General features: G+C 38.7%; 3 protein-coding genes across 3 annotated transcripts; 2 read left to right on the top strand and 1 right to left on the bottom strand.

Moving 5' to 3' along the window:
- Positions 1-291: 291 nt before the first annotated feature.
- lman2la (lectin, mannose-binding 2-like a) lies at positions 292-7190 on the top strand. Its single transcript, XM_042509207.1, is given in 10 exon segments — positions 292-364; positions 1855-1921; positions 1924-1974; positions 2934-3051; positions 3507-3539; positions 3542-3588; positions 4093-4254; positions 4713-4827; positions 5552-5671; positions 6689-7190. Coding segments are annotated over 9 exon segments (822 nt in total). The 5' UTR covers positions 292-364; positions 1855-1888; the 3' UTR covers positions 6832-7190.
- Positions 7191-9502: 2312 nt separating this feature from the next.
- Positions 9503-20151, bottom strand: wbp1 (WW domain binding protein 1). The gene is made up of 4 exons (XM_042508880.1): positions 19915-20151; positions 18948-19050; positions 17827-17994; positions 9503-15642 (listed from the first exon to the last, which is right to left on the bottom strand). Exons 1-4 carry the CDS (start codon positions 19975-19977, stop codon positions 15098-15100), a joined length of 879 nt encoding a protein of 292 aa, XP_042364814.1. The 5' UTR covers positions 19978-20151; the 3' UTR covers positions 9503-15097.
- A 1805-nt stretch (positions 20152-21956) lies between these two features.
- On the top strand, positions 21957-26244 carry LOC121960025 (ADP-ribosylation factor-like protein 3). The gene is made up of 6 exons (XM_042509614.1): positions 21957-22027; positions 23419-23562; positions 23737-23853; positions 24001-24051; positions 24404-24589; positions 26197-26244. Exons 1-6 carry the CDS (start codon positions 22025-22027, stop codon positions 26242-26244), a joined length of 549 nt encoding a protein of 182 aa, XP_042365548.1. The 5' UTR covers positions 21957-22024.
- The last annotated feature ends 482 nt before the right edge of the window (positions 26245-26726 follow it).

Below are 26726 nucleotides of genomic sequence, written 5' to 3'. Positions count from 1 at the left end.
AGTAAATTGATTTATTTTCACTATTGATGGTCTCTAAAACAATCGCAGAATGCATCCAATCAAAGGCGTGAATTCTCATTGACAATCAAGTGGACCAATGGCAAGGAGCCATGCAACACAGTGAGCCAATGGAAAGGAAGCTGACGATTCAATGGGCGGACTTTTGACCTACGATGGCTGCCTCCTGCAGTAGCATTCATTTACAGGGCTCCAAAATCACCATTCAGACGGAAAATAATGCCTTTAATATCACACTGGACTTTCGCTTTCCTTATTGTCATTGCCAGCCGGTGTTTGGCTGAGGATGATCACGAAATGGAGGAGTTTTTGAAGCGGGAGTATTCTCTCTCCAAGCCGTATCAAGGTAGCGCTGTTACCCGTTTTTCACCCACAGAGTGTCACGGGGGGGGGGGGCTGAGGACAGATGTTTCCAGAACATTATGCATTTACGATTAAATTACGTCTATAGTCGAGCTCGTTTTCTCTTAAAATGTTTCAATTTATCTCTAAACGCTTTCAGTCGTCAGATGAAGCTTGCTGTTGGTGTCTTAAACAGAACAGATAAGATTCACTTTTATTGTGATTGCACAGAAATACTCAACGTGCTTTGCCTGGGGCCACTTTATCGACATGATGAGGGGCCAGTAATTAAACAAAGTGCAGCCCTGTACAGTTCAGGTGTATGCAGGGGTGTTTCTAGGATTTTAGGACAAGTGGGGCATAGCTGTCGGGGGAACTGGGGTGCCTCATAACAAGAAGAAGAATAAAGAAACTATATTATTAGGCTCTTAAAAAAAACAACAAATCCAATTTGGCACCCCTTTGGCATTTATATTCAGTATCAAAATCTGAATTACTTAATTGTTCCCGGGGGGGGAACAAGCACTAGTATGTCAAATATTTAAAAATATAAATATATGTATAATATGTGTGTTAAGTGTGTAAATACAATATACAATGTATATGCACAAAAAACATATATATATGTATATATATATATATATATATATATATATATATATATATATATATATATATATATATATATATAATATATATATATTACATATATATATATAATAATATATTAATTTCATTGTGAAGTGACAACTGGTGAGCCACATGGCACCCCAACATAAGTGAGTATCACTGGAGTACAGACACTGACACTAAGAAATGCAGTTTAGCATCAAACCAGAAGAAAAAAGAACAAACAAATAAGCAAACAAAAAAAGCAGTAACTTAGAGGTAGGAGAAAAAGTCATTAGGCATAGTATTGCAATATTTTGCACGACAATATTGTATCATTACATGGATGCCAAGTATCTATTTTTTCATTTTATAAATTTTTAGTATTGCAAATACAAATTAAACTTGATATCCAACAAGAATTATAAAATGTATTATTTTTTTTATGTTAACAAGGTACATTTGCTGCAGTAAAAAAGTATTTAAGTGAAATTAATAGACAAGGAAGGTAAAGAAAGTTGAGAAATCGCAATACTCAGCATAACACAAAACATTTTAAAAGCACAATAATACTGTAATTTGACTTAATTATCGTGATAATATTGTATCGTGGTGCCTCAGGTGATTCCCGCCACTACAGTGAAGTGCAGAATAATATGTCTAGCTGTAATATAAATTAAAAAATATAATAAAAAGTAAGTTATGAATATGCTGGATAGATATGGTATTATGGATGATGTGTGGTGAATACACTGAGATATACAGTAGGAGCAGCAGAACATGTGCAGCAGATGTGCTGGTCAGTAACAAAGCAGTGGCTGAATGAGCTCCTTTGTGCTGTGTCATCTTTCTCCTATGCCATGATGGTGCTATTTGTGTGCACAGGTGTGGATCTCTAGGCTCCTCCCACTGGGAGCTGATGGGGGATGCCATGGTAACCACCGAGCAGGTGCGCGCCTCACACCTGACATGCAGAGCAGGCAGGGGGCAGTGTGGAGCCGCCTTGTGAGTATAAACTTGCACTATGACTTGTACTGGTTAACTGCAGCATTACTGACTTGTGATATGCCAGTGTGGAGCATCAAAACAGGTCAGATGAAAAGGTTACAGGTAATATATTTACAACCCAGCGACAACTATGCAGACAAAAAGAAGGATTAGAGCCATTATGTAACAAAAGTGAAGTTAAACAAGCTTAATTATAAGTTGTTTGCGATACTACTCAGTTGTGATGCGTTATTCGGAAAAGTCCACCTTCATTGATATAAATGCTGGTAAACTGACAGCTCAGTGTATACAAAGCAAGTTATCAAAGCGTTGGAAATATCAACAAGGTTTGTACAGAAGCTGTACTGTAAGTAGGTATATACTGTATTCTTTGGAAATGTGGTTAACAGTTATTTACGTTTTGTTATTAAGTTTCAGTTGGTTATATTTAATCAGTAAAGGTTGTTTTAGCCTTCAGACAGTCTGTCTGCCATCGTCCTCACCTCACCCTTCTTGGATCTTATCTCGCACTTACCAAAATAAACACCCTCATCTTCTGCCGCCCATGATTGTGGTTGGATGTTTATCCCATATCTCTAATATGCTGACCTAAATATCACCCCACTCAGCGGAAGACTTGAACACTTGTACTTGTATTTCGCCACTGAAGGCCGCAGCGGATTTCCTCTTTCATTTGTGTGTTCCTCTTGCCTTGACCTCAACCCAACCAGTCATCTCTGTGACGCCTAGACAGCGCTACAGAAAACGTCACTATTAAAAGTGAAACCAGATTTCAGTATGATTACATTTTGGTCAGGTCATCTGCTTTCTATGGGGGTTAGGTTTTACCAAAGACCTTCACCTGGCGAAATCAGAAATGTAAAAATGTCTTATTGTCCTCTAATGTGTTTATTGTGATATTGTTGGTGTAACCATCATGTATTTCAGTGGCTTTTTAAACTGTTTTGTGTTTCTAGCCTTGCCATTTAACAGACTGGGAGATGCAGGTGCATTTTAAGATTCATGGTCAAGGAAAGAAGAACCTGAATGGTGATGGGCTGGCAATTTGGTACACTAAGGAACGTACGCAGAAAGGTAAACATTACAGGAAATATTTCTTAATATTTTTATCATCTACACTTAAACATATTATTATTATTATTATTATTATTATTATTATTATTATTATATATTATTATTATTATTATTAAATAATAATAATAATAATTACAATGCTAATAATAATAATTATTATTATTTTAAAAAAAAATATTTATAAAAATGTATTTATGGAGTACTTTTAATGCAAGGGATGCAGCTTAAAGTGCTTCACACTAAAAATGCAACACAAAAGCAAAAAGGATGATAAGATTAGACAATAAAAAAAAACAGTCAATGTTAAATGACATATTTAAGTGAAAGTAAAAAGTACAGAGACCAGTGAAAATAATACAAATGAGATAATATAAAGTCGTTATTAACAATAATTTTAAAAAAATCAGTTATTAAAAAAGATTTCACTCATAATTGCTCTTTTTATTCTTTTTCAGGTCCTGTTTTTGGAAATATGGACAACTTCACTGGCTTGGTGTGTTTGTGGACACGTATCCCAATGAGGAGAAACAGCTAGAGGTATGTTGGAGTCGCACTGCTTAGATTTAACGTGTTGTGGGAAAATAAAGACGGGTTGAGTGAAAGTTCAAGTGCAAGCCATTAACAGGGGTTCTGCAAATGTGTGTAAAAGCACCATCTTTGTGTTTATTTTCGCAACTATTTGGAGACAGGCGCAGAAGAAAAGATATACTCCTGCACACAGGTAACTGGCTTTTGGGACATTTGATCCCAATTTTATGTTTGACCTCATTATACAGCATGCTTCTCTGGCTGCAAACATACCCTTATTTTTTAAACAATATGGTGACATGCTTGGTTTTTTTTTTTCATGACAAAAGCCACATAAAATTCAATAGAAATCTCTGCAGTCTGCATGGCACTGTCGACTGTAAAAATGGTTCTGCATGATTCCAGACTTGGCTGCAAAGTGTGAGCAGACCAGTAATATAAAAGTAAAAGTATCATCAACTAAGAGACTTATTTAAATCAAGTCTGTCCTCGCTGTTCTCTTTTCCACGCAAGAGGATTTTCCCCTTCGTCCTGGCTATGGTCGGCAATGGCAGCATCAGCTACGACCACGAAAGAGACGGTCGGCCCACAGAGCTCGGGGGTTGCAACGCAATGGTGCGCAACCTCAAACACGACACCTTCCTCTTCATCCGATACGTCCGCCGCAGGCTCACGGTGAGAGACTCTCTTCAGTTATCTACCATAAGAACACAGCTTAGCAAAGGCAGACACTTCCTCATGTCCTCAGCTGTCTAACCTGTGGTTAACATGGGCTGGGTGCGCCGAGTTTTGCCAGCTAACAATTATTTTAGACTGGCTGAGCATGCATGCTCTTTTATATCAGCACCCCGTTTAAGGTTACACGGAAAAAAAGAATACTTTAAAAAGTACAGACACAAACAGCAGAAATCTGAGCAGCTGAAGCCTCCATTAAAGCCGGCACCGGCAAAAAATTACTTAGTCTGAAAGTTACACAGAGAGAAATGTCTTTCTAGAGGAGCAAAATACAAGATGACAAGATGGCTATTTTTCAGGTTTACAGATTAAAACTAAAAGTTAGATTCCTTTGAGTGCCGACGATGAACCGCATGTTACATTCAGTGAAAAGTCAATAAATCGCTTCTGTTCTCCAGGTGATGATAGACATTGACGGGCAGCATGAGTGGAGGGACTGCCTGGACATACCCGGGGTGCGGCTTCCCCGAGGCTTTTATTTTGGAGCCTCAGCCATCACTGGAGACCTCTCTGGTAAACAGCGTTCATCGTTCACAGTAGCTCCTCAAGTTATAGTGATTTACTTTTCACTTTTCTGTATCCTAGTTTCAAAGTTTATTTTATCTGATAAGAATTATCACGAGAGCATAAAAGACTAATTATTTTCTGCTCATGCTTGGCTGTTTTTGCGCCATCGATTTAGGAGGGACAAACAGAGCCTTGTATCGTGAAAGCGATCATAGCTAAGTGTAACTCAGCATACCATTACAGTTAGAAAGAAAGTGAATTAAACTAAGAACAAAGTCAACATCCCCATAACTGACAGATTACAGTCTACATAAATCAAACTACTATCCAAACCATTTTAGATCTCAAATGCAATTTTATGTTACCTTGATAACACTTTTTTGTTTTTTTTAAACTGAAAACATGAGATTTATTTCATCAGCTTGAATCAAAGCAGCACTGTTATTTCAAAAAAAGGATGAAAGAAAAAGGATGTCTAAAACTCAAGTTGGTTGTCATTCGGCCTTTGGATTACTTCAAAATTGCGAAACATTAGTTCTGCAATTTGGGATTTTGATATTTAAATAACCCATTCATTCACAAAAATAAATAAACTGATAGCAAATGGTGGCACAGTCAGATTTGCAAAGCCTTTCTTTTGCTCTGGAAACATTTTCAGCGAAAGCGTGCAGCACATTTAATTAAGTACAAGCACTTTTAACCACTTTGTTTTTTGGTTCTAAATTTACAGACAACCATGATATCATTTCCCTGAAACTCTACCAACTGACGGTGTTACGGAGTAAACAGGAAGAAGAGGAGGAAGAGGAGATAACCATACCCAGTGTGGATAACATTGAGCTACTCAGATGTAAGACACACACACACACACACACATTGTGGTGGAGTTAAGCTGCTTGCTTTAAACTAAGCGTTATTGTGTGCATGATGGTTACCTTGCGTTTCCTACGTCCATCTGGAGCGTTGGTTGTACACGTCCTCAGATACTGACGCTGTGCCGTGATCCACAGTGATTTCAGAGTGATCAGTTCTGTAACCAGGGAGCGTCACCTCCTCGAGAGTCCCCATGTTTATCATTCACATCCTGCCAACCTGGAAGTTCTCTGTGGTCTGAGTTCTTCGGTGCGCCCTCTACTGGAATCCTCCAGTGTCATGCGTAGTACATCAAGACGTATGTCCACACTTCTGTTAACAATCCAGCTATTTGTTGACATGAATACAATTATAGAATCTATAATTTATATCTTTATTGTCCACCAGGTTGGAAATTTGTCTTTGGCCAACCAGACACAGAAGACACAACACAATAAAAAACAGACAAGCAGTTAGTAAAACACACATAAAGACAAGGTCATAAGAAACACGTAACACATTAAATCAGTTCATATCACTGTCTCCAGTTAAGATATAGATTTCATTTGGGATGAAGGACTTCCTGAATACATTTTTAGTTGTCAGAGGGACTCTAGAGCGCCTCCCAGAGCTCAGGAGCTCGAACTGGCTAAAGAGAGGATGGAAGTTATCTCCCAAGATGGCTTATACAAATGGAAATTTTACAGTAAAATACAACAAATGATAAATGACAACAAAGAACAAAAAAGTAACCAGTGAGTCGACATTAATCCAACAAAAACCAAGACTTACATAGAACACTATGTATGTTATATTATATTATATTCTAACTTGGTTAAAAAGCAAGTCTATCTCTGGGCTAACACAAACGTCACTCTTTTCCTCTCTCCGTCTCTGTCTGCTGCTTTTCACTCTTTCTTCCATCTTTAATCACCTCCCTCATCCCTCCATCATCCACTTTATTCCTTCACACTTCCTTCTCTCTTTAATCCCTGTGCCTCGTCCTCTCTTCCAGTGGGTCAGAATGAAGAGGGGATGAGCGGAATAGCTATCTTCTTCACCGTGCTCTTCTCAATGCTGGGATGCATCTTCCTCATCGTCATCGTCCTGGTGGTCTACAGCCACTGGAACGAGAGCCGACGCAAGCGTTTCTACTGAAGGACTTTTTTTTAAAAAAAAGACGGAGGTGGTGATTGTGATAATTACTGCGGTCCGTGGACCCCAAACACACTAAGACAGAAGTGAGGCACTGCTGTCAGCCAGCGGAGAGCAGCAGATAGTTTTATCCTGAGGACATTATTTTGACAGGAGACGGAGTAGATGTATCACCTGCTGCAAAAAGCCATCGTCCAACCACTGGTAGTCATGAAGCAGCCCCTGCCTGACACACACCAACTGGGCCTTACCATCTCCACCTCTGTACTTGATGCACAGTAAACGTGCAGAATGACATCTTGTGAGCAGCTACATTTATTTTTTTTGTCACTGTTTGCTGCATAAAACAAAAAAATATGAAATTCTGGTATTTTGTCCACTCATTTTCAGTTAACTGATGTTGATTTTATGGCTTTGAGAAATATTTAAGTATCCAATATGTTCCTACTCTGCAGTATGACTTGAATGATAACTAAATAGCATCCAAAAGCCATCCTTTCTGTCAGTAAGGATGCGTCTCCTCACTTCTTTGCAGTAGTAAAAGCATCTTTGTGATTTGTACTCCATCATTTTGACCCTGAGTATATACTATATACTATGCTGTATATTCTCCTGCTGTTGTTGTAGTATGCATGACAATTGTTTAGGTTATTTTTTAGGCTACAGCTATGCTTTGTTTACATTATGCTTGACCTTTTCTATATGTAGATGTAAAGCATATGGAAAACGGATCCTCCTCATCAATGCATGTGACAAAGATTGGATGTTTCAGGGAAATATTTAATTGAATTTTTTGATTTTTTTAACAATATTAGCTCTGGCAAAATGTTATTTTCTATTTACCACTCTTCCCTCCCTCAAATTGTATGTGTGTATTTGAGAGAATTTCAATTTTTTGGGGATCGGTTTAGAGCAAATTCTTCTGAATATATTTAAGAGATGAATTTTAATGTTAGAAATGGACTTTGCACTGAAGAGAATTTTATTGACTACTCATTTATTGCTATTATTCCCCTTTGCTGACACATTGTCTTTGCACATTGAACACTAATATGATTTTGTTATATGTAAAAACATCACCTCTGTTTCTCAGTCATGTATGCTTTTGCTGTGAACTGAACAAACGTGCTGGTTTGCCCTCAGGCTGCCCTCTCAGGACGGAGGCGTTTGTCTGCCAGCTGTTGTTGACTCAGCCCCGTCTTCCTGTATATGATCTGGAAACGTTTGCAGGCCTCATGTCAACATCATTTATTCTTTATGTGGTGCTTTTTTCAGTTGTGCAATTAGTGAGGACTTCCTCATTTCCTGTAACCACTTTGACAACCGCCCTTCTTTATTTATTTTCCGTTTGTTTTGTATGTAAAATGTGTCTCATGAATCCATACAGTGAACCACATATTATCTTTTTTTATCCATTCATCCTCTTCATTTGTCTTCGACTATTTAATTGCCTCATTAAAGACCAAACAAAACCCACATGATGTTATTTATGACCTGTGCGTGTGAAGTGCTAATATTTAAAGCAACAACATACAGATACGTTTTTATCTGTGCTCCAGATAGAAAGTTACAGAACAAATCACCTCCTGATAAAAAGTGCACCAAGGTTGTTAACTAAAACTAAACTAAAAATTCAAGCAACATTTGAAAAAACATGTTAATTAACTAAAAGAAATTAACCAAATAAAAAACCAAATAAAATAAATACAAAAATTCAAATACTAACCCATGTACTTACAAAACTGATTAAAATAAAAATAAACAGGAAACACCAGGAGGCATTGGTGCATATGTTTTATGAGACCGGGAGTCAATTGCTTTCACAAGGTTATGTTTGTATTGTAATACCTATTCCGAACTTGAATCTTGCCCCTTATAAATACCAGCCATATCACAATTTACAAAAAAAAAAAAAGAAAAACTAATACTGGAACTAATAGAAACTAAACTAAAAATAAATATTTTTAAATGATAGAAACTAAACTGAAACAAGCAGACCCACTCTGGAAACTAAACTGAACTCATATTAAAATTGAAAATGAAGACGTCTAAATAAAAAGCTTTTACAAAACACAAAACTATAACAACTCTGCAGTGTGCTGTAGAAAGCGCGTCTAACGTTTAAGGCTTTCAGTGTGTGTTTGTGTGGGCAACAACATCCCATTTTTCGATGACATAACACCCTGTCAATAACTCAGGCTCTCACACAGCCGTGCGATGTTCCTCCAGATCAATATCTCCGCTTTGTCACATGTTAGGGAAGGGCAACACGCTCGAGTGCTCAAGGTTCATTTCTCTTCAAGCACTCAATGTTTTTTTTTTTAGGCTTTACAAATATTGTACCTGGACTGTGCAAAAGGCAAGTTCCCACAGATAATATCAATAAAATCTCAAAACTTTTACACAATATTTGACCCCTTTTCCATGACAAACAAAGATAATAATTTTCTGTAATATTGTGATGCAGTGAAACCGTGATATTATTGTACCATGACAATCTTATCCGCAAGCCTATTTGGGATTTTTATATTCACATTTAAAACTAGAGCCAAAACAAAGTGGATTCAAACAGTACTTCTGATTTCTAACTTTTTACAAGAATTTTATGACTGTGGGAACCCTAAAAAGGCTATTTGAGGATTTTGGGGGGAAAAATGCCAAAGACTCAGTCAGCTGAGTGCCAATCTTTGTTTTATTAAAAAAATAAAATACAAATGATGACCCAACGAGTACACAGCAGACTTCTTACGAAACCCAAAGCCTTTTTATCTTTCATTCAGTGCTTTACATATTTTTTTCTCTGTTTTTCCCACATTACTCATTTTGGCTTGTTTAAAGTTATTAGGAAAACAATGTAGAAAGAGTCGGTTGTGTGTTTGTAAATGCCTGCTTCCCTCTCAAACTAGGATGTTTCTCATTTTGGCAAAAAAAAAAAAAAAAAAAAATCCGCATAACTCAACCATGGCACCTCCATCTGTTTGGTATCATATGGTTGAGAATAAAAGTACAGTTTACAAGTTGTTGGATGGGAACAATGACAATGTCCCTGTTTCAGTCAAATGGTCTAATGTAGGCTGACTGTGTTCCATGTTGAGGTCTTTCATATGTATAATATATAAAAGTTTTGTGTTGTAATAACTGAGGATTAAAAAGGCAACAGTCAGTGAAACTTCACCGGGATGGAAAAAGAAGAAAAGCTGTTGCTTTAACTGAGAAAACCAACACATCGAATTAGTGCAACAAAAATGACGGATGGAAAAGTGGCAAACAGATTAAAGATACATACATACTCAACTTTTTCCTCCGGCTTTAAACAACTTACTAATGTGGTTTATCCATAAGTCCGGAGTACAAAGTGTTAGTGGTTGAGGAGGCAGGCAGGAAAAAGCCAAAAAGAGGAGAAAAAAAGAGTATATAATAAACTAGAATGGCTTTTTAACTGAAGCCCCTCAGCTGACACGGAAGCATACATACTCAACACATCATTGCAGTAGCATTACAAGTATTTTTTTTTTTTACACGTTTTCTTAAACAAATACGCACACCAACCAAAGATTACAGTACAGTGCAGTGCCACGAGTACTGAGAGTTATATTGCTTGTACTGGTGCCCACAGACAAATGACAGAGAGAGTGAGAAAAGGGGGTCGCAGCATATAACAGTATGTTTTTGCATAGCCTAGTTCAGTACAACAGACTATAGAGATGCGTGATGCAGAAACAACATTAACCAACAAATGGGGAGACTATCACGAAAGAACGGCTTTGGCTTTATGAGACTGGTGGGTCAAATAATTTGTGTATTTAAAACTCTAAGCATTGCTTGTTAAAGATTACCCTGAGAGTGGGAAACCAAATCGTCATGACAATCATACACGCACACAATAATGAAAACAGTGACGATCTCTGTAGTACAGAGGTGGCAGCGACTTTGGTAGATTTATTCTGTCGACACTTGTGCATGAGTTGATGCAGCCTCCCGTTTTCACGCGCAGAGCTACGGTTTGCGTTACCAGGACAGAGCCTGGCGGAGGGTGGAGTCACTGTCCACAAAGAGCCAACGGAACAAAACTCCTGTCACAGCCACACATGCAGCTATGAAATAATTATCTCATTAAGTGGAAGGGGATGTTGGAGGGATGTCGCATCACGCACCTCCGTTGACAAAACAAAAAAAGGCAAAGTTAAAGCCTGTAAAAACAAACATATACAGTCAATATACAATCAGCTATTGTTAAATATGAGCTCCACCACAACATAACAACGGCGTCCAAACACGGACCATGTTTAGATAGTGGATCTCGGCAACTGTGGCTTTTAATCAACAGCACAAAGGAGACGGATCACGCGGTGAAATGGATGGCTGGATGTCTGTCCACAACTGATGACTTCTGTTAGCCCTTAATCTCGGTAAACGTGTGAAAACCAGGGAGGCATAGTCGTTGTTTGGCAATCGGAAAACTATGGACCTCCAGTTCACTCATGCACACAAGAACCCCTATCGTTCCCGTCGTTCCTCACCCACATCCCCTATTATATTGTCTACATACAAATAAGCAAAAATGCACCTTAGCAGGAAGGTTACGACACAATCTCTTGTTGTTCATTTTTGTCCTCCACACACAAATCACAACAAAATCATAAAAAAGAAAAACAACATTTTTCCTTATTTTCATCATGTTTTCGAGCCAGTTAACATCACAAACTAACTGCAACCAGATCCCTGGAACAAAAACAGAACAAGCACAAAATCTGGTCTTGACTAATTCCATCAGTACCACAACTAACTAGACGCACAGTTTGTTATAATTCAACACAGCCACCCCTCAGATACAAAATGCAAGTAAAACTCTACACAACGTATGACAGATTATAACTTGTGGCTTTAAAAGTTTTTAAACCACATCCTCTTCTCACAAAGCGAGCACACTTTCCCAGAACAAGCGTTATTTTCTATCAATGCAAGCGCTCCTCTGCCTCTGAAGCAATCATGCTAGAAACAAAACACAACTATGACCATTCAAAAGACTACATCTACTCGAATAAGGCAGTCTGTTTCTGCACACAGAGGCTTCGTTTTATTGTGCAGCTCCATGATCAAGACATTTGCTCTCTAGAGATGCAGCAAGGCAGTTTGAGGTGTGTTGGTCAAAAAAATGTCTTGTTATTTCTGCTAATGGGCGTGTAGTCATGCTCACAGTGTAACAGCTCCTCTTAAAAGGTCGATGTCATGTTAGTTTGGCTTCATATTTAAGCACCTGTTCGACTATGCAACACAAGGACTGCAAACTTTACAACACGTTGCCTATTTAACCCTTTGAAACCTGAGTCAATTGGTTTCATTTTTCCAAAAACGTAGGAGAGAATGCAACTTAACGTATGTCCCCGAAATTTACAAGAAATGAGTAAAATGTTACGAGAAAATTACCTGAAAATAAGTAAAAAAAAGAAAAGTAAAAAACAAAGTTCAGAAAATCAAACAACATATGTATATGATTTTTCCTGTAAGATAATTTCAAAGATATGATGTTAACAAATATCTTTTTCTGGACTTTTTTTCTCCCCCTTTTTTTATCATTTCTAATAATTCTACCTCCTTTATGAAAACTAATTTTCATGTAATTTTGTTCATCACCTTTTAAAAATTTCTTGCAATTTGTAGGACATTTCTCTCCAAGTGGGTCATTGCCCATTTCTTCCCCATGTTTGTGAAAGAAATCAAAGCAATCTGCTCAGATCTGAAAGGGTTAAACAGCCTGTCAAAGGCGCCTGAACGCAGCACAAGAAAACTGATGTTGGACCTGGTTTTTCAATGAACATGAAACAAAGTCTTCTTTCAGTTTAAGTCGTGCACTCATTTTGTTGCACTTTATATTGATATTTTTCTTATCTTGTTTCCCTATACACACAGCTTGAATGATAAAAAACACAACTACAGCCAGTGCAGAGCATCATCTCTTGTCAAGAGGCCAAGAATTTCTTAAATGTGTCATTGTCAGGGTTCAAACAGTGCTGAAAATAAAGAGACATGCCAACTTATTTTAATGCCTTAATAAATCTAGCTGACAAGCATGAAATGTTAGCATTTACTCCCTATTTTGCAGGCTGGAAATGTGTGATTATTAGCTATATTTGAAAGTTAGCCTGTTAAGCGATAACTGGACATTTAAACTGTTAATTCAAGATAGTCCATAGATCCAAGATAGTGTCTGTATATAAGGCATTTTAGATGGATTTATCTGGAATAAAATATTGCACCATGGAGGTTGCACACCATAACAATGATAAAGGCCAACGAGAAGCAGCACTTTGTGAGCATGTTACTTGTGTGAAGCAGAATGACCGACCTGAGTCTTTACACTGTGCCCATTTTAACACACAGTATCAGAGCAGACAAATGAAAAGTCGTTGAGCAAACTAAATTCTTATTGAAGCTGTTGCAGCTCTACTTGCACATACTTTTATCTCGCAACAAATTGTAATTTTGTTTTGCACACACTGTACAGTATATTGGGCGAGCAACATGCAATGCAACAATGCAGAGAAGCATGCAGTTAAATCACAATAGATTCTGCAGCAGTGCCAACACTGCACAGAGCGTGCATCCACCTTAACTTGCTAATGCGCCCACCCTCTGCTGCCAATGGAAAATACCACTGCAAATCCCTCATGCTGCCAAGAGCTACAGGGGCCACAGAGAGCCAAGACAGCATGAGCTAACTGGCCACCAGCATCACACAACAGCACAGCGTGGCTCACACGGTCAAACAACACAATGAAACTGGACCCAGGGCATCTCAACTCAATTTCTTCACCCTAACATCTGGGTACACAGCTGTGTAGCCAATCATTTTGACAAGCTGATGAGAAAAGCAAGTAGCGCCAGAAAATGCTAATCAACTCAAATAGAAACACAGAAATTCATGCCTCATGCAAAATACCAGTGCTTTTAATAGTTAATCCACCTCAGTGCTGAGCAAGTATTACAAACAGATGCTGCAGCACTTGAAAGATATACAGACACACAATCCTTGCCTACTGCACTATAACAACTCACTAGTACACACTCTAGCAGCCCTGTCAGGAGCTTTGTTGTAATTAATGGTGACACCTGCAGCTTTTACTGAAGTATAGCTGATTATGATGTTTGTTTTTAAAGCAAGTGTATCCCTCTTTATGAACATCCAACTATTTGCTTGTTTAGAATGAGCAAAATGCTGCCACTTCTTGCTCTGATGTAAATAAAACACCCTAACACAGAGCCCCCACGAGGCTTTTTATTGATTACAAAACTGGTGGCGTAGCCCTCTTGGCTATTTCTATGAATTCAATGCAGTCTGAAACTGATTCTAAGCTCCTTACCCACAGTCATGCCAACTGGTGACCACAGAGCTGTGGAGACCACAATTTGGATATCAAAACATGGAAAAAAAAGAAGCTGGGGGAGGTGTGAGGCATTTAAAACCTGGAGACAAAACAACAACCCCTTCTTGTCTCTGTCTACATCTCTTTGTGGGTGTAAAGTCTCCCCCACTCTAGAAGCGAAAAGTCCCACAGACTTCACACCAGACGCCGGTTGCCATGACCTCAGAGCTGACATCATCATGCAGCTGTGCCCTAGATTTCACAGCACACACACACACTCACGCACACACAGCTTTGGGGGAAAATCTTGGCGATTCATCCAGTATCGTCCTTAGTTTTCAAGGTTTGTTTCTGACTCCTCTGCTTCAGAGTCAAAGTGGGGATAGGGGGAGAAATGTTGTTGACCATATTGGTATGCTCCGAGTTGACCATCCCACCAGAGGTAAAATGTCAGATGGAGGGATGGCCGGAAATGTTCTGATCGAGGAGCGTGGCGGGTCAGACACATGATGGCAGTGCTCAAGGAGAGGGTAGGAGCGAGGGAAGCAGTCACCTCTGGTTGCAGTCACAATCAATTGCTGCCTTCTCACTACCCAATGACGTTCTCTCATTCAATGCTAAGAAAAAAAAGCATCAACATGTGTTTACTGGTTTCCCCACTAAACAAAAGCAAAGCTAAATTTTAAAAAGCCAGGAGCTTGTCCACACAATGTGTTATTCATCTTTCTTAATCAGGAGCCTTTAAGGATTAGTTATCATCATCATCTTAACGTCATGCCTGTGTGTTAGTTCAAAGAATTAAAACACAAACAGTCTCTGTGGCGATGATGACAGCAACAGATATCTTGTATCCCTCCGCGTGAAGCAGAAAGCCGCGCCAGTTGGCTGGTTAGTCACGTTGCGGATCACACCATGTGGTCTCCAGTGCTGGTGCTGGCGGTCTGGCTGGGTAGCTCAGAGGTGTGCTCCTTCTGTCTGAAGGTCTGCTGCTGGTGCCGGGAGCAGCAGTCCTGACCGGTGACCTTGCACATCCGGTGCTCCTCGTCACTTTCCTCCTCAAGCCCCGAGCCCTCATCTACGTCCATCTGACAGACGCACACCTCAATCCCTGAGTCACCGGTGACGTGGCGACGTCGAGTGACAAGCTCCTCATCCTCCTCCTCTGCCGCCACCGCTGCAATCAGTGAAGCCTCCACGTTCTCCTCTGCCAGACACTGCGCTTGGGTGGACATCGACACTGCTTCCTGGTCTGATGACGAGCCTGACGCCTGACTGTCCACCCCAGGGTCTGCCTCGGGCAGGGGTTGTGGCACCGTGGCGTCTGGCTGGCTCAGTTGTGGAGGGAGCGCTGGAGTCGTCTCAGGGGGGTTTTCAGAGTAAGGAGGAGGTGGTGTCGGGGGGTGACCTACAACCTCTTCATAGTCAGGAAGCTTGCAGTCGTTCCAGAACCCTGAGAGTCAGCAAATACGGACAGCTTTAGCTTTCAACTCATCTTCCCCATAGAAACAGGTGTACAGCCACGCAGAGCTGTAACAACTAGTCCTTTAATTAATAAGTCAATCAAAAGAACAGTAATCGAAAACTATGTTGATCAGTGATTTATTGTTTCAGTCATTTTTAAAAGCTAAAATGCCAAAAGATTGATGGTTATAGGTGCTCCAATGTTAAAATTTGCTTCTTTGTCCTCCATGATTAGGGTTTGGAACCGAAAACCAGTGCCATATGCCATGTGACCAAATCGCAGTGCAGATTTTATGCCAGATTACATGCATGGCGATTGGACGTTATATGCAGAACGGCGAGGGGGTATAACGGTGTTATATGTCTGCCTTGAACGGGCAGTGCAACTGCGGCTTCAGACGTTCCTAAACAGGTAATGGAGAATTTTCTGGCTGCTGAGTATCTGATGAGTTAGGGAGACGATTAATTCAAAATTTATTTTGCTGCTTTTGGTACTTTAACTGTATCATTAATCATTAATGAATATAAGTAGAAAACTAGAAAATATGTTACCTCAGAACTCAGTGGGACAGGAGTTATGTTGAAGATACATTTAAAGAGGTTTAACAAGTCATTGAATACATCAGGGTTATATGTTTAAAGCTGTAGTGTCGGAGGTCATGCTTAACAAAAATGCTAAAGCATACCCTAAACATTTGGAAAAAGTTGTTCCTGATTCCAATATTGTGCGCGGAAAGTGCTGCAGGAGTAAATGTTACCAGGGTCTCAGTGTGAGTCACTATCTATGAATGTTCAAAGTAAGAGTTGTATTCACATTCTTGACCGCAAGTCAAGTATGTCCACTGAGGGCCCCCTGACTCTTGACAAGTATACACCTTGGCTTGTCCACCCCCTGTTTATGATATTAGGGGACACGATATCAACTTTCAGCTGATGTCCGGAGTGACCACTGACATTAGTGTGGCATCTCTGCTGTCTGGTGCCATTCTCACAACATGAGACTATGATCTCTGATATACACTCAGGCAATTTGCAGCTGAGCAGGACAACATTAAGTTCCAACTATGACTCTCTCATTAAGAGGTGGCCGTTTTATTAAGGAAGAGGAGAGGACAGTTGCTGCAAGGAGAGTTCAGGTATCTTGTGGATCTGAATGATAAAGCTTCCAAGGTTTGCCGCTGTAATGTGTACATTATATTGTATTTAGGTGGTAGAGTGAGCAAAGTTTTAAATAAATATTGTACATACAAGCTGCCAACATGAAGTCTGTAGGATGACTGGCTCTAAGTAGAGGAGGAAAGTTATTTAAGACATACAGAGGTGCAACTCTGCACTGAATCAGGGGAGACCTCAGGGCAAACCCAGCAGAAACTGAATCTCCCAGTATGTCCATAAGCACACAAGGACACTCACTGTCCTAAAGGACAATCATATACTCAACTTACGGCCTGCGGGGCAAATCAAGCCCCTGACAGGGTGCCAGGTGCCCGCTCCCCAACAATTTTCTTACCCACAATAAAAATAAGTGATTCACACTGGGGATTGCTTTAGTACTTTCAGTATACATAAGGTGCCAGAGTGCATAAAACAGCATCCAAACAAAGCTTGTTTATCAAAAAAAGCTCCATGGTGGTTCCTAACACCCTCTGACAGGCGTCCCAGCTAAGCCCCTAGTGTCCTAATGTCCCAGAAACATCCTAAAATCCTAGAAACGTCCTGAAATCTGGAAAAAAAATCTAAAAATCCATAAAATTCTAGAAATGTCTTAAATTCAGAGAAAATGTTTTAATTCTTAGAAACATCCTAAAATTCTAGAAATGTGCAACAATCCTAGAAATGTCCCAGAATCCCAGAAATGTCCCAAAATGCTAAACACACTCCTAATATCCAAGAAATTTCCTGAAATCCATCACACAAAAAATTCTTGGAATGTCCTTTACTCCTAGAAACACATATGGGGCTGCTGCAACCGGCCCCTCGCCTCCTGCCATTTTGCAAAAGTGGCCCCTAAGCAAAACAAGCTGAGTATCCCTGCCATAGGAGGAAGATGTTGTAGAATAGCTTATCTGGGCTGCTTTGCTTACACCATTATACTCTGTTTGTAATCTGCATTCTGAGTGTCCTCTCCATCTGCTGGTAAGACTAACCCAAATAGCACACAAAGAATACTCACTTAGATTGAGCGGAGGAGGTGAAATGAAGGAGCTGGAGGCTCCCTGGTAGGCCATGAGGCTGATCTCACGTTGACGTTGCTCCTGCTGGAGACGCATCTTAACCCTCCGGTGTCGGTAGGCACAGCAGCAGCTAAGCATGATAATCAGGGTCCATACCAACCAGAACCCTATGAGGAGGGACAGACTCAGTGTAATCCTAGCATCCTGTACAGATTAGTGTTGTTGAAAATACTGATTAATAGATACATATTGATTTTTAATAGTTGAAACTGCATCAATGCTAATCTTTCCCTTGATTTATACACCCGTACCGGCTGCCCTTTTCTCGATCTTTCTTATTGTTAATGTTTACTACAGACATTTTGCTATTCTCCACCACTGACCAAGAAAAGAAAAGCAATTGCTGTCATATGATAGCTTTGTTTTATTTATATTTTAACAAAATGTTAAATAGATTGCCCTCAGTATCAGTTTTGGTATAGAAAATGGGATCGAATACTGATAACTTTTAAGATATTGTATCAAAGTTAGAACTTTCAGTATTGTGACATTTAGGGTTACAAATTGCAAGCACTTAATTTATTATTAATACAATTAACAATAAATTAATCATTTGTTATTTGACATAAACATGAAAACTTAATTTATTTCAAACAATGTGTTTTTTCTTTAGTTGAGATCACAGGAATACTGCATATATAGTTTTACAGCGAAGGCCAGCCTATCGACTGATCGATTCAATTTAATAGATTCGATTTAATTCTTGATGACTGATTAAGCGATCATTGGTTAATAGCTAGGTAATAGACAACACAATAACATAGGTAACTGATGAACTGAGTCAGGCAAAGGCGGTAAGTCCATGGGCATTTGGGCTCCATATATCATAGTAAAGCAATCTCAAATTTCAAGCTAAAGTCATTTTTACTTTTCAGTATATTTTTTGTACAAGTCAAGCTAATTTAAGGATGAAATGACACACATAAAGACAATTGATGACAGAATTTAACAGAGCTAAATCTTGAAAACAGAGTTAAATGGACAATAGGGATGGGATAGAAAGACAATTGCGTTATTTATGTAAATAAAGAAATGGGTAAAAAAATCAATAGGAACTTACACCAGAGCTCGTAGTAGTAGGTGCAGCACTCTGTCTCTCCACAGCAGTACCCCATCTCACAGCGGTACTGCTCATTATTTACCCCGAAACAGAACTCCTTCCCCTAAAGTACATACAACAGGTACAGAAAATGAGAGCCATTTTTTCACTCAAGTCAACTGCATAGCAAGCTCTTGACAAACTGACCTATTTCTAAGGTCTATTTAGCCTTTGTCATTTGTCACTTCAGTGTTGAGTTTGCACACTTCTGTGCTAATTTTCTGAGCTGTCACAGCTATATTTACACAGACAAAATTCACTGAGATTTAAATACATATACTGAAATGTTACCGAGGCATTGCCCGCAGTCACTGCTAAATGTTGCCAATGGTACAATACAATTATTAATTGCTGCAACAACATTAAAAGTGAATTTAAATTGTTTTTTGAAAGCAACCTGCAGAGATAAAACAATGACGTTAGAGTGCCAAATGAGGTCAGGACGTAAACAGATATGCAGATAAAATGCTAAATTGCTTAAGTTACCATTGTGAGGGTAAATATTGTGTCAGTCTATTTAACATTAGATCTAAATCGTTATTCTATCGGGGAAACAAACAGGACAAACTGGGACCGACTGCCTTGTCCTGTTAGCTAATATCTACAACTATGTATAAATACGTCAATTCGCCGGGTGCCACCAGCTAGCAGCGGCTAACGTTAATCTTGGTATACTTGGTTAAAACTGTTGAATTGAGGCACTAAAACACATCTAAATATATTTTCTTGTTGTTATGAATTTTCTAGCAAGTAAACTGTCGAAATATAAATTCAAACTTTGACTAACTGACGTCACCCAACAGCTAACCGTGCCCAGTTTCCTTTGTGGAGGAGACAAAAAGGATCGGCAGAGGCCTTCACCCAGCCCAAGAGCAGCGGCCTCGGCTGGAAGTGGCAGCCGAACCCGGGGGCGCTAGCTGCGGCTTACCTGCACCAGACAAGTCCCGGTACAAAGAAGACCTACAATGGATCCCAGTGCTTTCTGCGGCATCTTTCTGGGTTTTCGGCCGTGAACACGACGGGAATCATAAAGCAGTCGGTGGAAACGACGACGTGTTGAGGTGACTTCAGGTGGCTGTCGCTGATTAACGGTTTATCCTGTCGCACTCGGACATGTTTTTGTTGTTCCTCGGAAACAAACAGCTCCGGCAGTAACGTGAAACTGAGTCTGCCGCTGAACTCTGGAGGGCGCTGTGCACGCGTCTGTGAAACAGACTGGATATAAAGAGTATTTAAATACAGGCTATGGTCTGTGGAAACATGATTACACACATTGCAAGCAAAAATATTGTTAGCTATTAGATTAAAAGAAAAAAAAAAACAATGAGCAACTTGGATATAAATGTTCCACAATTGCAAGAAATTAGTAGATTTAGAAAATTATTTTGAAAAGCTATGCAAAAAGCAAAAGGTGTAAAAAAAAATATATTTTGAATTGTCATGATTACATATTTAAAATTACGTGACAAAATTCTTACAATTTTGTAGCACTTTTTCTATGTCATTTCTGTTGTTGTTTTGTTTTTTTACTCTTTGTTTTTTGTTTGTTTTTTAACTTTCTTACAAATTTCCTGCTATCACACATAATGTGTTCAAGGACCACTGAAAATTTGAAAATCCAACCATAATTTCAGTTTTTACAGTTTATGGCTATGATAAATGTAATTTTCTTCTTTAAAAAACAACGTTTAAAATAGATACAACATACAGCCATTTATATTGACCTTTTCTAGTCATTTTTACCACTCAAAGGGCTTTCCCAGTATGAGTCGCATTACCCCATTCACATTGTAGCTGAGGCTACCATACAAGGTGTCACCTGCTACTCATAGACACACACTCACAGGTGTCACACACTCACACATCGATCAATTACCCAGCAGGAGCAATTTAGGATAGCTTAGGATACTGAAACAGTACTTAGGATACTTAAACATGTTGACTGGAGGAACCAGGGATCAACCCACCGATCTTCCAATTAGAGGACGACCTGCTCTACCTCTGAGGGAGAGCATTTAAAGTTGTATGTTGCACCATCGCTCCCCTCTCATAAGTAATGAACAGTCCCGAACATTAGTTAACTTTGTGAACTGTCTCTGATGCAAGTATAAGTTCAATCTTATCCTTCCTCTTTTAATGGCAAATTGCAACCGAAAGGAGCATTACTGTAACTAACTGCAGTGTTACAGAAGTCTTGTATCCCTGTTATCAGCCCTGTGTCTTGCAGATAGATGAAGAAGGGCTTCAAAACTGCATACAAGTTCAGTGCAGTCTTTAAGAAAGTCATAAATGTCTTAAATTCAGTAGGCTTCAAAGGAAAAGCCATTACATAAGCTTAAATATTGACTTTGTAATGTCTTAATTGCAAAAAACATTTTATACAATTTTGTTTATCCATCTTTTAATTTCCCTTTGTTAAAATTAGTTATGGTCTTCTGCATAATAGTCTACATTCCTCATGTAGCCCAGTAAAACCATATTTCTAAAGCCTATAGGCTACCTTTGCATGGGACTAGCTCACATATTTACTATTTACCTTTATACTTGCCTGCAATCAAATCTAAATCAACCCACTGGTCGAACAGAATAATAAATACCTTAAAATGTTAAATAGTACATTGACATATAAAAATCAGGTCAGCATAGTTTTTAACAGACTGCGGCAGCTAAGTTTGGAACAATTTGCCAGAAAAAGTCAAAAGTATTATATTGTCATCCAGTATAATGATATGATGGCTACTAGAGTTTATTTAAAGCACTTTCAAAAAATAATTCAACAAAAATATTTATATAAAAAAAGAGGTGCAAATTAAATTTATTCCTTCTGTAGTCATGAAGAGGTTATATAATATATTGAATAATATTTTAATTTTATTTCATGCCTACAGATGCCCAGCAGTCACGTTGTTTACGCTGACGTCACGGTTTCCCTGGCAACGGAAGTTAACAGCTGTTCTCCCAGAAAGCATGGTCAGAGAGATGATAGGTTAATCCACTAAGTCTGAGCAAACTGCCGTAACACCAACACCTGAGGAAACATGGTGAGTTATAACGATTCACAGCTGCTTTAGAATGAAGAAAATTGACATTTTAGTTCATATTTTCATTAAATAATAGTGATTTATGACGTGTATGTTACTGAAAACTTAGCTAAAGCTGGCTAACATTAACTACATGCTAATTTAGGAGACTAACTTACCTATAGCTAATGAGGGTTAATTTCATACTGCATTAGTTTCAGAAAGTTGGCACTGTCAAAAAATAGCATTTAGCAGACTGATACTGAGGCAAATAATATGGGTTGTCATTGAAAATAATATTTGTGCATTTTATCATTGCATATATGTATGCTATGGTTTGGTGAATTGTAGAATAATTTATTTAGAATGATGTTTTGTTCTCTTGAAGGGATCATTCAAGCAAGCAAACAAGCACATTTTATGTGTAATTTTTCATTTTTCAAAACAGCAGTTAAAGAGTGCTTTACAGGAGAAAGAATGAAGAAATAAAGTGAGACAGAGAAATCAATATATGGAAATAAAAAGACAAAGTGGGCAACAGGGTTGAAACGGCATGAGACTTTACCATAACTGTGTCAGAAAATATTGTGGTGTCAAGGTAAAACAGTACTACAGAATTAATGTTAACAGTTACATTGACCCTTTAAAGACTAAAAATTGAAGTTTTTTTCTTTGGTTAAACATAGACAGTATGTTTTAATAGTCACCCCTTTGAATAAAACTGAAACTGAAATAACTAAAATAAAGGAGAGATCCTCTGTTCAATCTGGTTTTTTTTTTTCAAAACCGTAGATATATGTAAATGTACACAGTATGATAACCGTCAATTGTCATACCACATTATAAAAACAAACCATAAATTATAAAGCTGCAAAATCAAGAAGCCAAAGAATACAAACATGTTTTAAGACAGTATTTAATTAAGTGCACTGAAGTTTGCTGAACAGATTACTTTATGTATCCATTTTTTTTATCCAAGGAGAAAATCTGTTGAGTAACAGTTGTGTCTATATTTGACACAGTGCACATGTTTCAGGTCACAACGTGCAGTGATAGCATAGCATAGCTCTACAAGGTAAATGGCTTGAGTCAAAGCCTTCCTACCTCCTTCTGAACTCAAGCCACTCACTGTGCACATGTCTAATCTTAGCCAATGAGAGCTTTTGGCCCCGATAAACATGTAGGTCACTGCAAACGACTAACAGCTAAGTCCTGACGCTCTAGATGGTTCTTGCTGTGGGATGAGTGTTAAACCTCCTTTACGTGCTGCGTTGGGTGTCTCTGCCAACCCCTGATGCAGTGTCGGCCTCTGATGACCTGATACAGCAGGTTTCCCCTATGATGCGTCATCTTGGAAGGTTTTGTCCCATTGAAGCTCATCATCTCGACCATGTCCTCTGACCCACCTGCAGGGCCTGCTGGCCATTCTCCGGAGGCTGAAGCAGTCTCCAGAACAGGAGGTGCGCTTGCTGTTGCTTGGCTTGGACAATGCTGGCAAGACCACTCTGCTGAAACAACTGGCAGCTGAAGATATCAGCCACATCACCCCTACACAAGTACAAATCTGCACACATTCGCACACATAGCTGAGTCACACACTGCAGAGACATGACCTGATCACACATTTCCTCAAACAGATGCATTACTTTATTTTATTTTTTTTTTTGCACTCAAATAGAATTCCAAGTTATGCTTAAATTCACCTGTGCTGAAGGGATATCTTTTAACAGGGCTTCAATATAAAAAGCGTTCAATCATCTGGCTTCAAGCTGAATGTTTGGGACATTGGAGGCCAACGCAAGATCCGCCCCTACTGGAGGAACTATTTTGAGAACACAGATGTTCTGGTAGGTTTTCATTCATATGCTTAAACTGATTGTTACAATATTGAGAATTAAACAAATTTAACATCCACAGGTAGCAGTTCTCATGACAAAGTATGTCATACACGTTATATACCGTTTTGGTAATATCTGTTAATGTGTTATTTGCAGATCTATGTGATTGACAGCTCAGACAGGAAAAGGTTTGAAGAGACGAGCCTGGTGAGATGCAAATAAGTGCAATAATGTTTTAGTGTTTCATACACAGTTACTCACAGTATGTCCAGAGTGTCTGTAGGTTTTTAAAAAGTCTTAAAATGTTTTAGGTTCAATAAATATTAGGCATTAAAAGTCATTTAAAAATATTACTTGCCAAAAAAGCAGTCTTAAATTTGGTCAAAAATTATCTTGAAAAGGTCTTAAAAAGATTTAAGTGTCTAATATCTGTAGACGCCCTGATGTCAATTGTAAGCATGTTTTCTGATGATATTGAGTTATAGCCAAAAAGTCAATATTATTTTGTTTTCTCACTCAGTCAGAACACGTGTCGATGACTACCCTTGTTTTCCTGCAGGAGCTGTCTGAATTGCTGGATGAGGAAAAGCTTGCTGCTGTGCCACTGCTAATCTTTGCCAACAAGCAGGACCTGATGACAGCCACCCCAGCGTCTGAGCTGGCAGAATGTCTCAATCTGCATACGATCCGGGATCGCATGTGGCAGGTCCAGGCCTGCTCAGCAGTCACTGCTGAAGGAGTACAGGTACATGCAGTACACACTGTGTGCAACATGCAAGGGCTTATGTAATATTGCCACTGGTTGCTTTATTCAAATTTATTATGTAACATTTTATCAGGGGTCACAAAAACCTTTTTATGTTGGATAGACCAAATGAACATATGGTGTATTTTCTATCATATACAGTTTGTGTGAGTGTGAGGAAATTTAAAAGCAGTAGCAAATGGTAAGCTAATAGACAGACTGGTTAAAATCACCTTACTGAAAACTGCAAATATACACTGATGTACACTGTGTTCATGTTAACTTACAAGCCAAGAGCAACTCTGCAGTTTATTTCTGTTATATTCAGCTCAATCTGGGTGTTGAACTGAGAGAAAGACACCATTAAAATTACAGATACTTATAGTAAGACTGCCAAAGTTAAAGGTTCAGGGTGAAGGATTTGTTGACATCTAGTGGTGAGGTTGCAGAAGTGAAACTTTTCCCATGTACCAAGCGTGTAGTAGAGCTACGTTGGCTGGTGCGAAAGCACCTTTGGCTCTTTCAGGAGCTACTGTTCGATTTGGCCGTTCTGGGCTATAGTGGGAGAGGACCTACTCCCTACATAGATACAAACGGCTCACTTGAAGGTAAAAAATAAAATAAAATACTAATGAAAACATAGTTATGAATATAATATTCATGGATGGGTTACTGAACAGGCTTATTGGGCACAGGCCCATGGGCCCAAAGTAATAGGGGCCCACCTGACCTCAAAAAGATGCAAAACAACCACAAGGAGACACTAAATGACTAAAATGAGACACAAAACCACCACAAAGTCTGTGTGTTTTGCTCCTGTGTAGGACAGGTGGTGGAGCCTTTTACATATCTGTGCCCAGAGGCCCATTGTCTTCTAATACACCATAATTATACACCATATCTGTCAATAGATATATGGAGCCAGATCAAGGCCAAACGGTTTAACTTTAAAAAAAAAAAAAAATTGAAACCAAAAGTTCAAGTTTTGAATGAAAAAAAGGTAAAACAATTTAAAAACAAAAAAAGTTTAGAAAAATCAATTTAATTATAATTTTGATTTAATTCTGATATTCTTTTGTGTTGATTTTATTTATGTTTTTGATTTTTTAAAATATAATTTAAGATAAAAACTTTCAAAAATCAATTTTTTTACCTTTTGGCCTGGATCTAGCTCCATATAGATGTCCCTAAAAACCTAAAGTTTATACACTAGACCTTTAAAGGTCTGAAATTAGGCATGTTTCTAATGACCATAGAGACTTTGCTGTTACATCTATACCAAATGTATAAAAGGTTCAGTGTCCTATGAAAATGTCAACACCAGCCCCAGTAAGAAAATGTTCTTCTCAACTGCCTGTCAAGGCATCACACATCATCAAACTGCTAACAGACTTACATGACAGACTTAGACACTGACACTGACTGCATGTAAGTCAGGATGCAGTAGCCCGCTTCCTGTCCTCGTCAGTAGGCTACCAAAAGTGGATTTCATATTGCCCTACAAATCAGCAGCAAACTGTCTTGCAAACATAATTTTAACCTGCAGCTGTCATCAGTTTTATCTCACTAATTCTAACAGCACAAACACATTATGTGCTTCTTTCCAGGATGGCATGAACTGGGTCTGCAGAAATATAACATTTCGGAAGAAATAATTCAGGAAGCAAAAGATCTGTGAAGAATTGCAATTGCACTTTACATTTGACCTACACAGTCATTTTATGTCAAGAGTGTATTATTATAGTATAAAACTAGGTAGAGGCTGCCAATACAGTAACTTCTTAACCCTGTAAATACATATCATGAAGTGTATATACTGTGTATATATATATATATAAAAGTATGTTGTATTCAAACAGGTGGTTTTGCACACAATTATTTTATAATGTGGTACATTTGATGAAAGTGTATGTAGTCACTGACTGTCTGAATAAAATTAAATACTAAAATATGCAATATTTTGTGTGGCGTATTCATGACTGATGGTATGCCTGTGAGTCTTTCTACCTAAAGCTAGAGGGCGGCCTTGCGCTAGAGTTGTGTCCCACAGCCTGATGCCCAGTTATTCAATCCTCTACCCTCCATGAATGATGTGCCATATTTGATTTGTTCATTTCATAATCACCAGTCTTTTCTA

The sequence above is a fragment of the Plectropomus leopardus genome, chromosome 20 (genome assembly GCF_008729295.1).
Source record: "Plectropomus leopardus isolate mb chromosome 20, YSFRI_Pleo_2.0, whole genome shotgun sequence".
In the NCBI taxonomy this organism is placed as follows: domain Eukaryota; kingdom Metazoa; phylum Chordata; class Actinopteri; order Perciformes; family Serranidae; genus Plectropomus; species Plectropomus leopardus.
The sequence above is the reverse complement of the archived record's forward strand: the minus strand, read 5'-3'. Positions and strand labels throughout refer to the sequence as shown.

Coding starts and splice junctions, on each gene's coding strand:
- wbp1 (XM_042508880.1), bottom strand. CDS start 19,977: ATGCCGCAGAAAGCACTGGGATCCATTGTAGGTCTTCTTTGTACCGGG. Junction 19,051..19,914: donor CCGGGACTTGTCTGGTGCAG/GTAAGCCGCAGC, acceptor TATGTACTTTAG/GGGAAGGAGTTCTGTTTCGG. Junction 15,643..17,826: donor ACCTCCTCCGCTCAATCTAA/GTGAGTATTCTT, acceptor GCTGACTCTCAG/GGTTCTGGAACGACTGCAAG.
- LOC121960025 (XM_042509614.1), top strand. Junction 23,563..23,736: donor GCCACATCACCCCTACACAA/GTACAAATCTGC, acceptor ATCTTTTAACAG/GGCTTCAATATAAAAAGCGT. Junction 24,052..24,403: donor GGTTTGAAGAGACGAGCCTG/GTGAGATGCAAA, acceptor GTTTTCCTGCAG/GAGCTGTCTGAATTGCTGGA.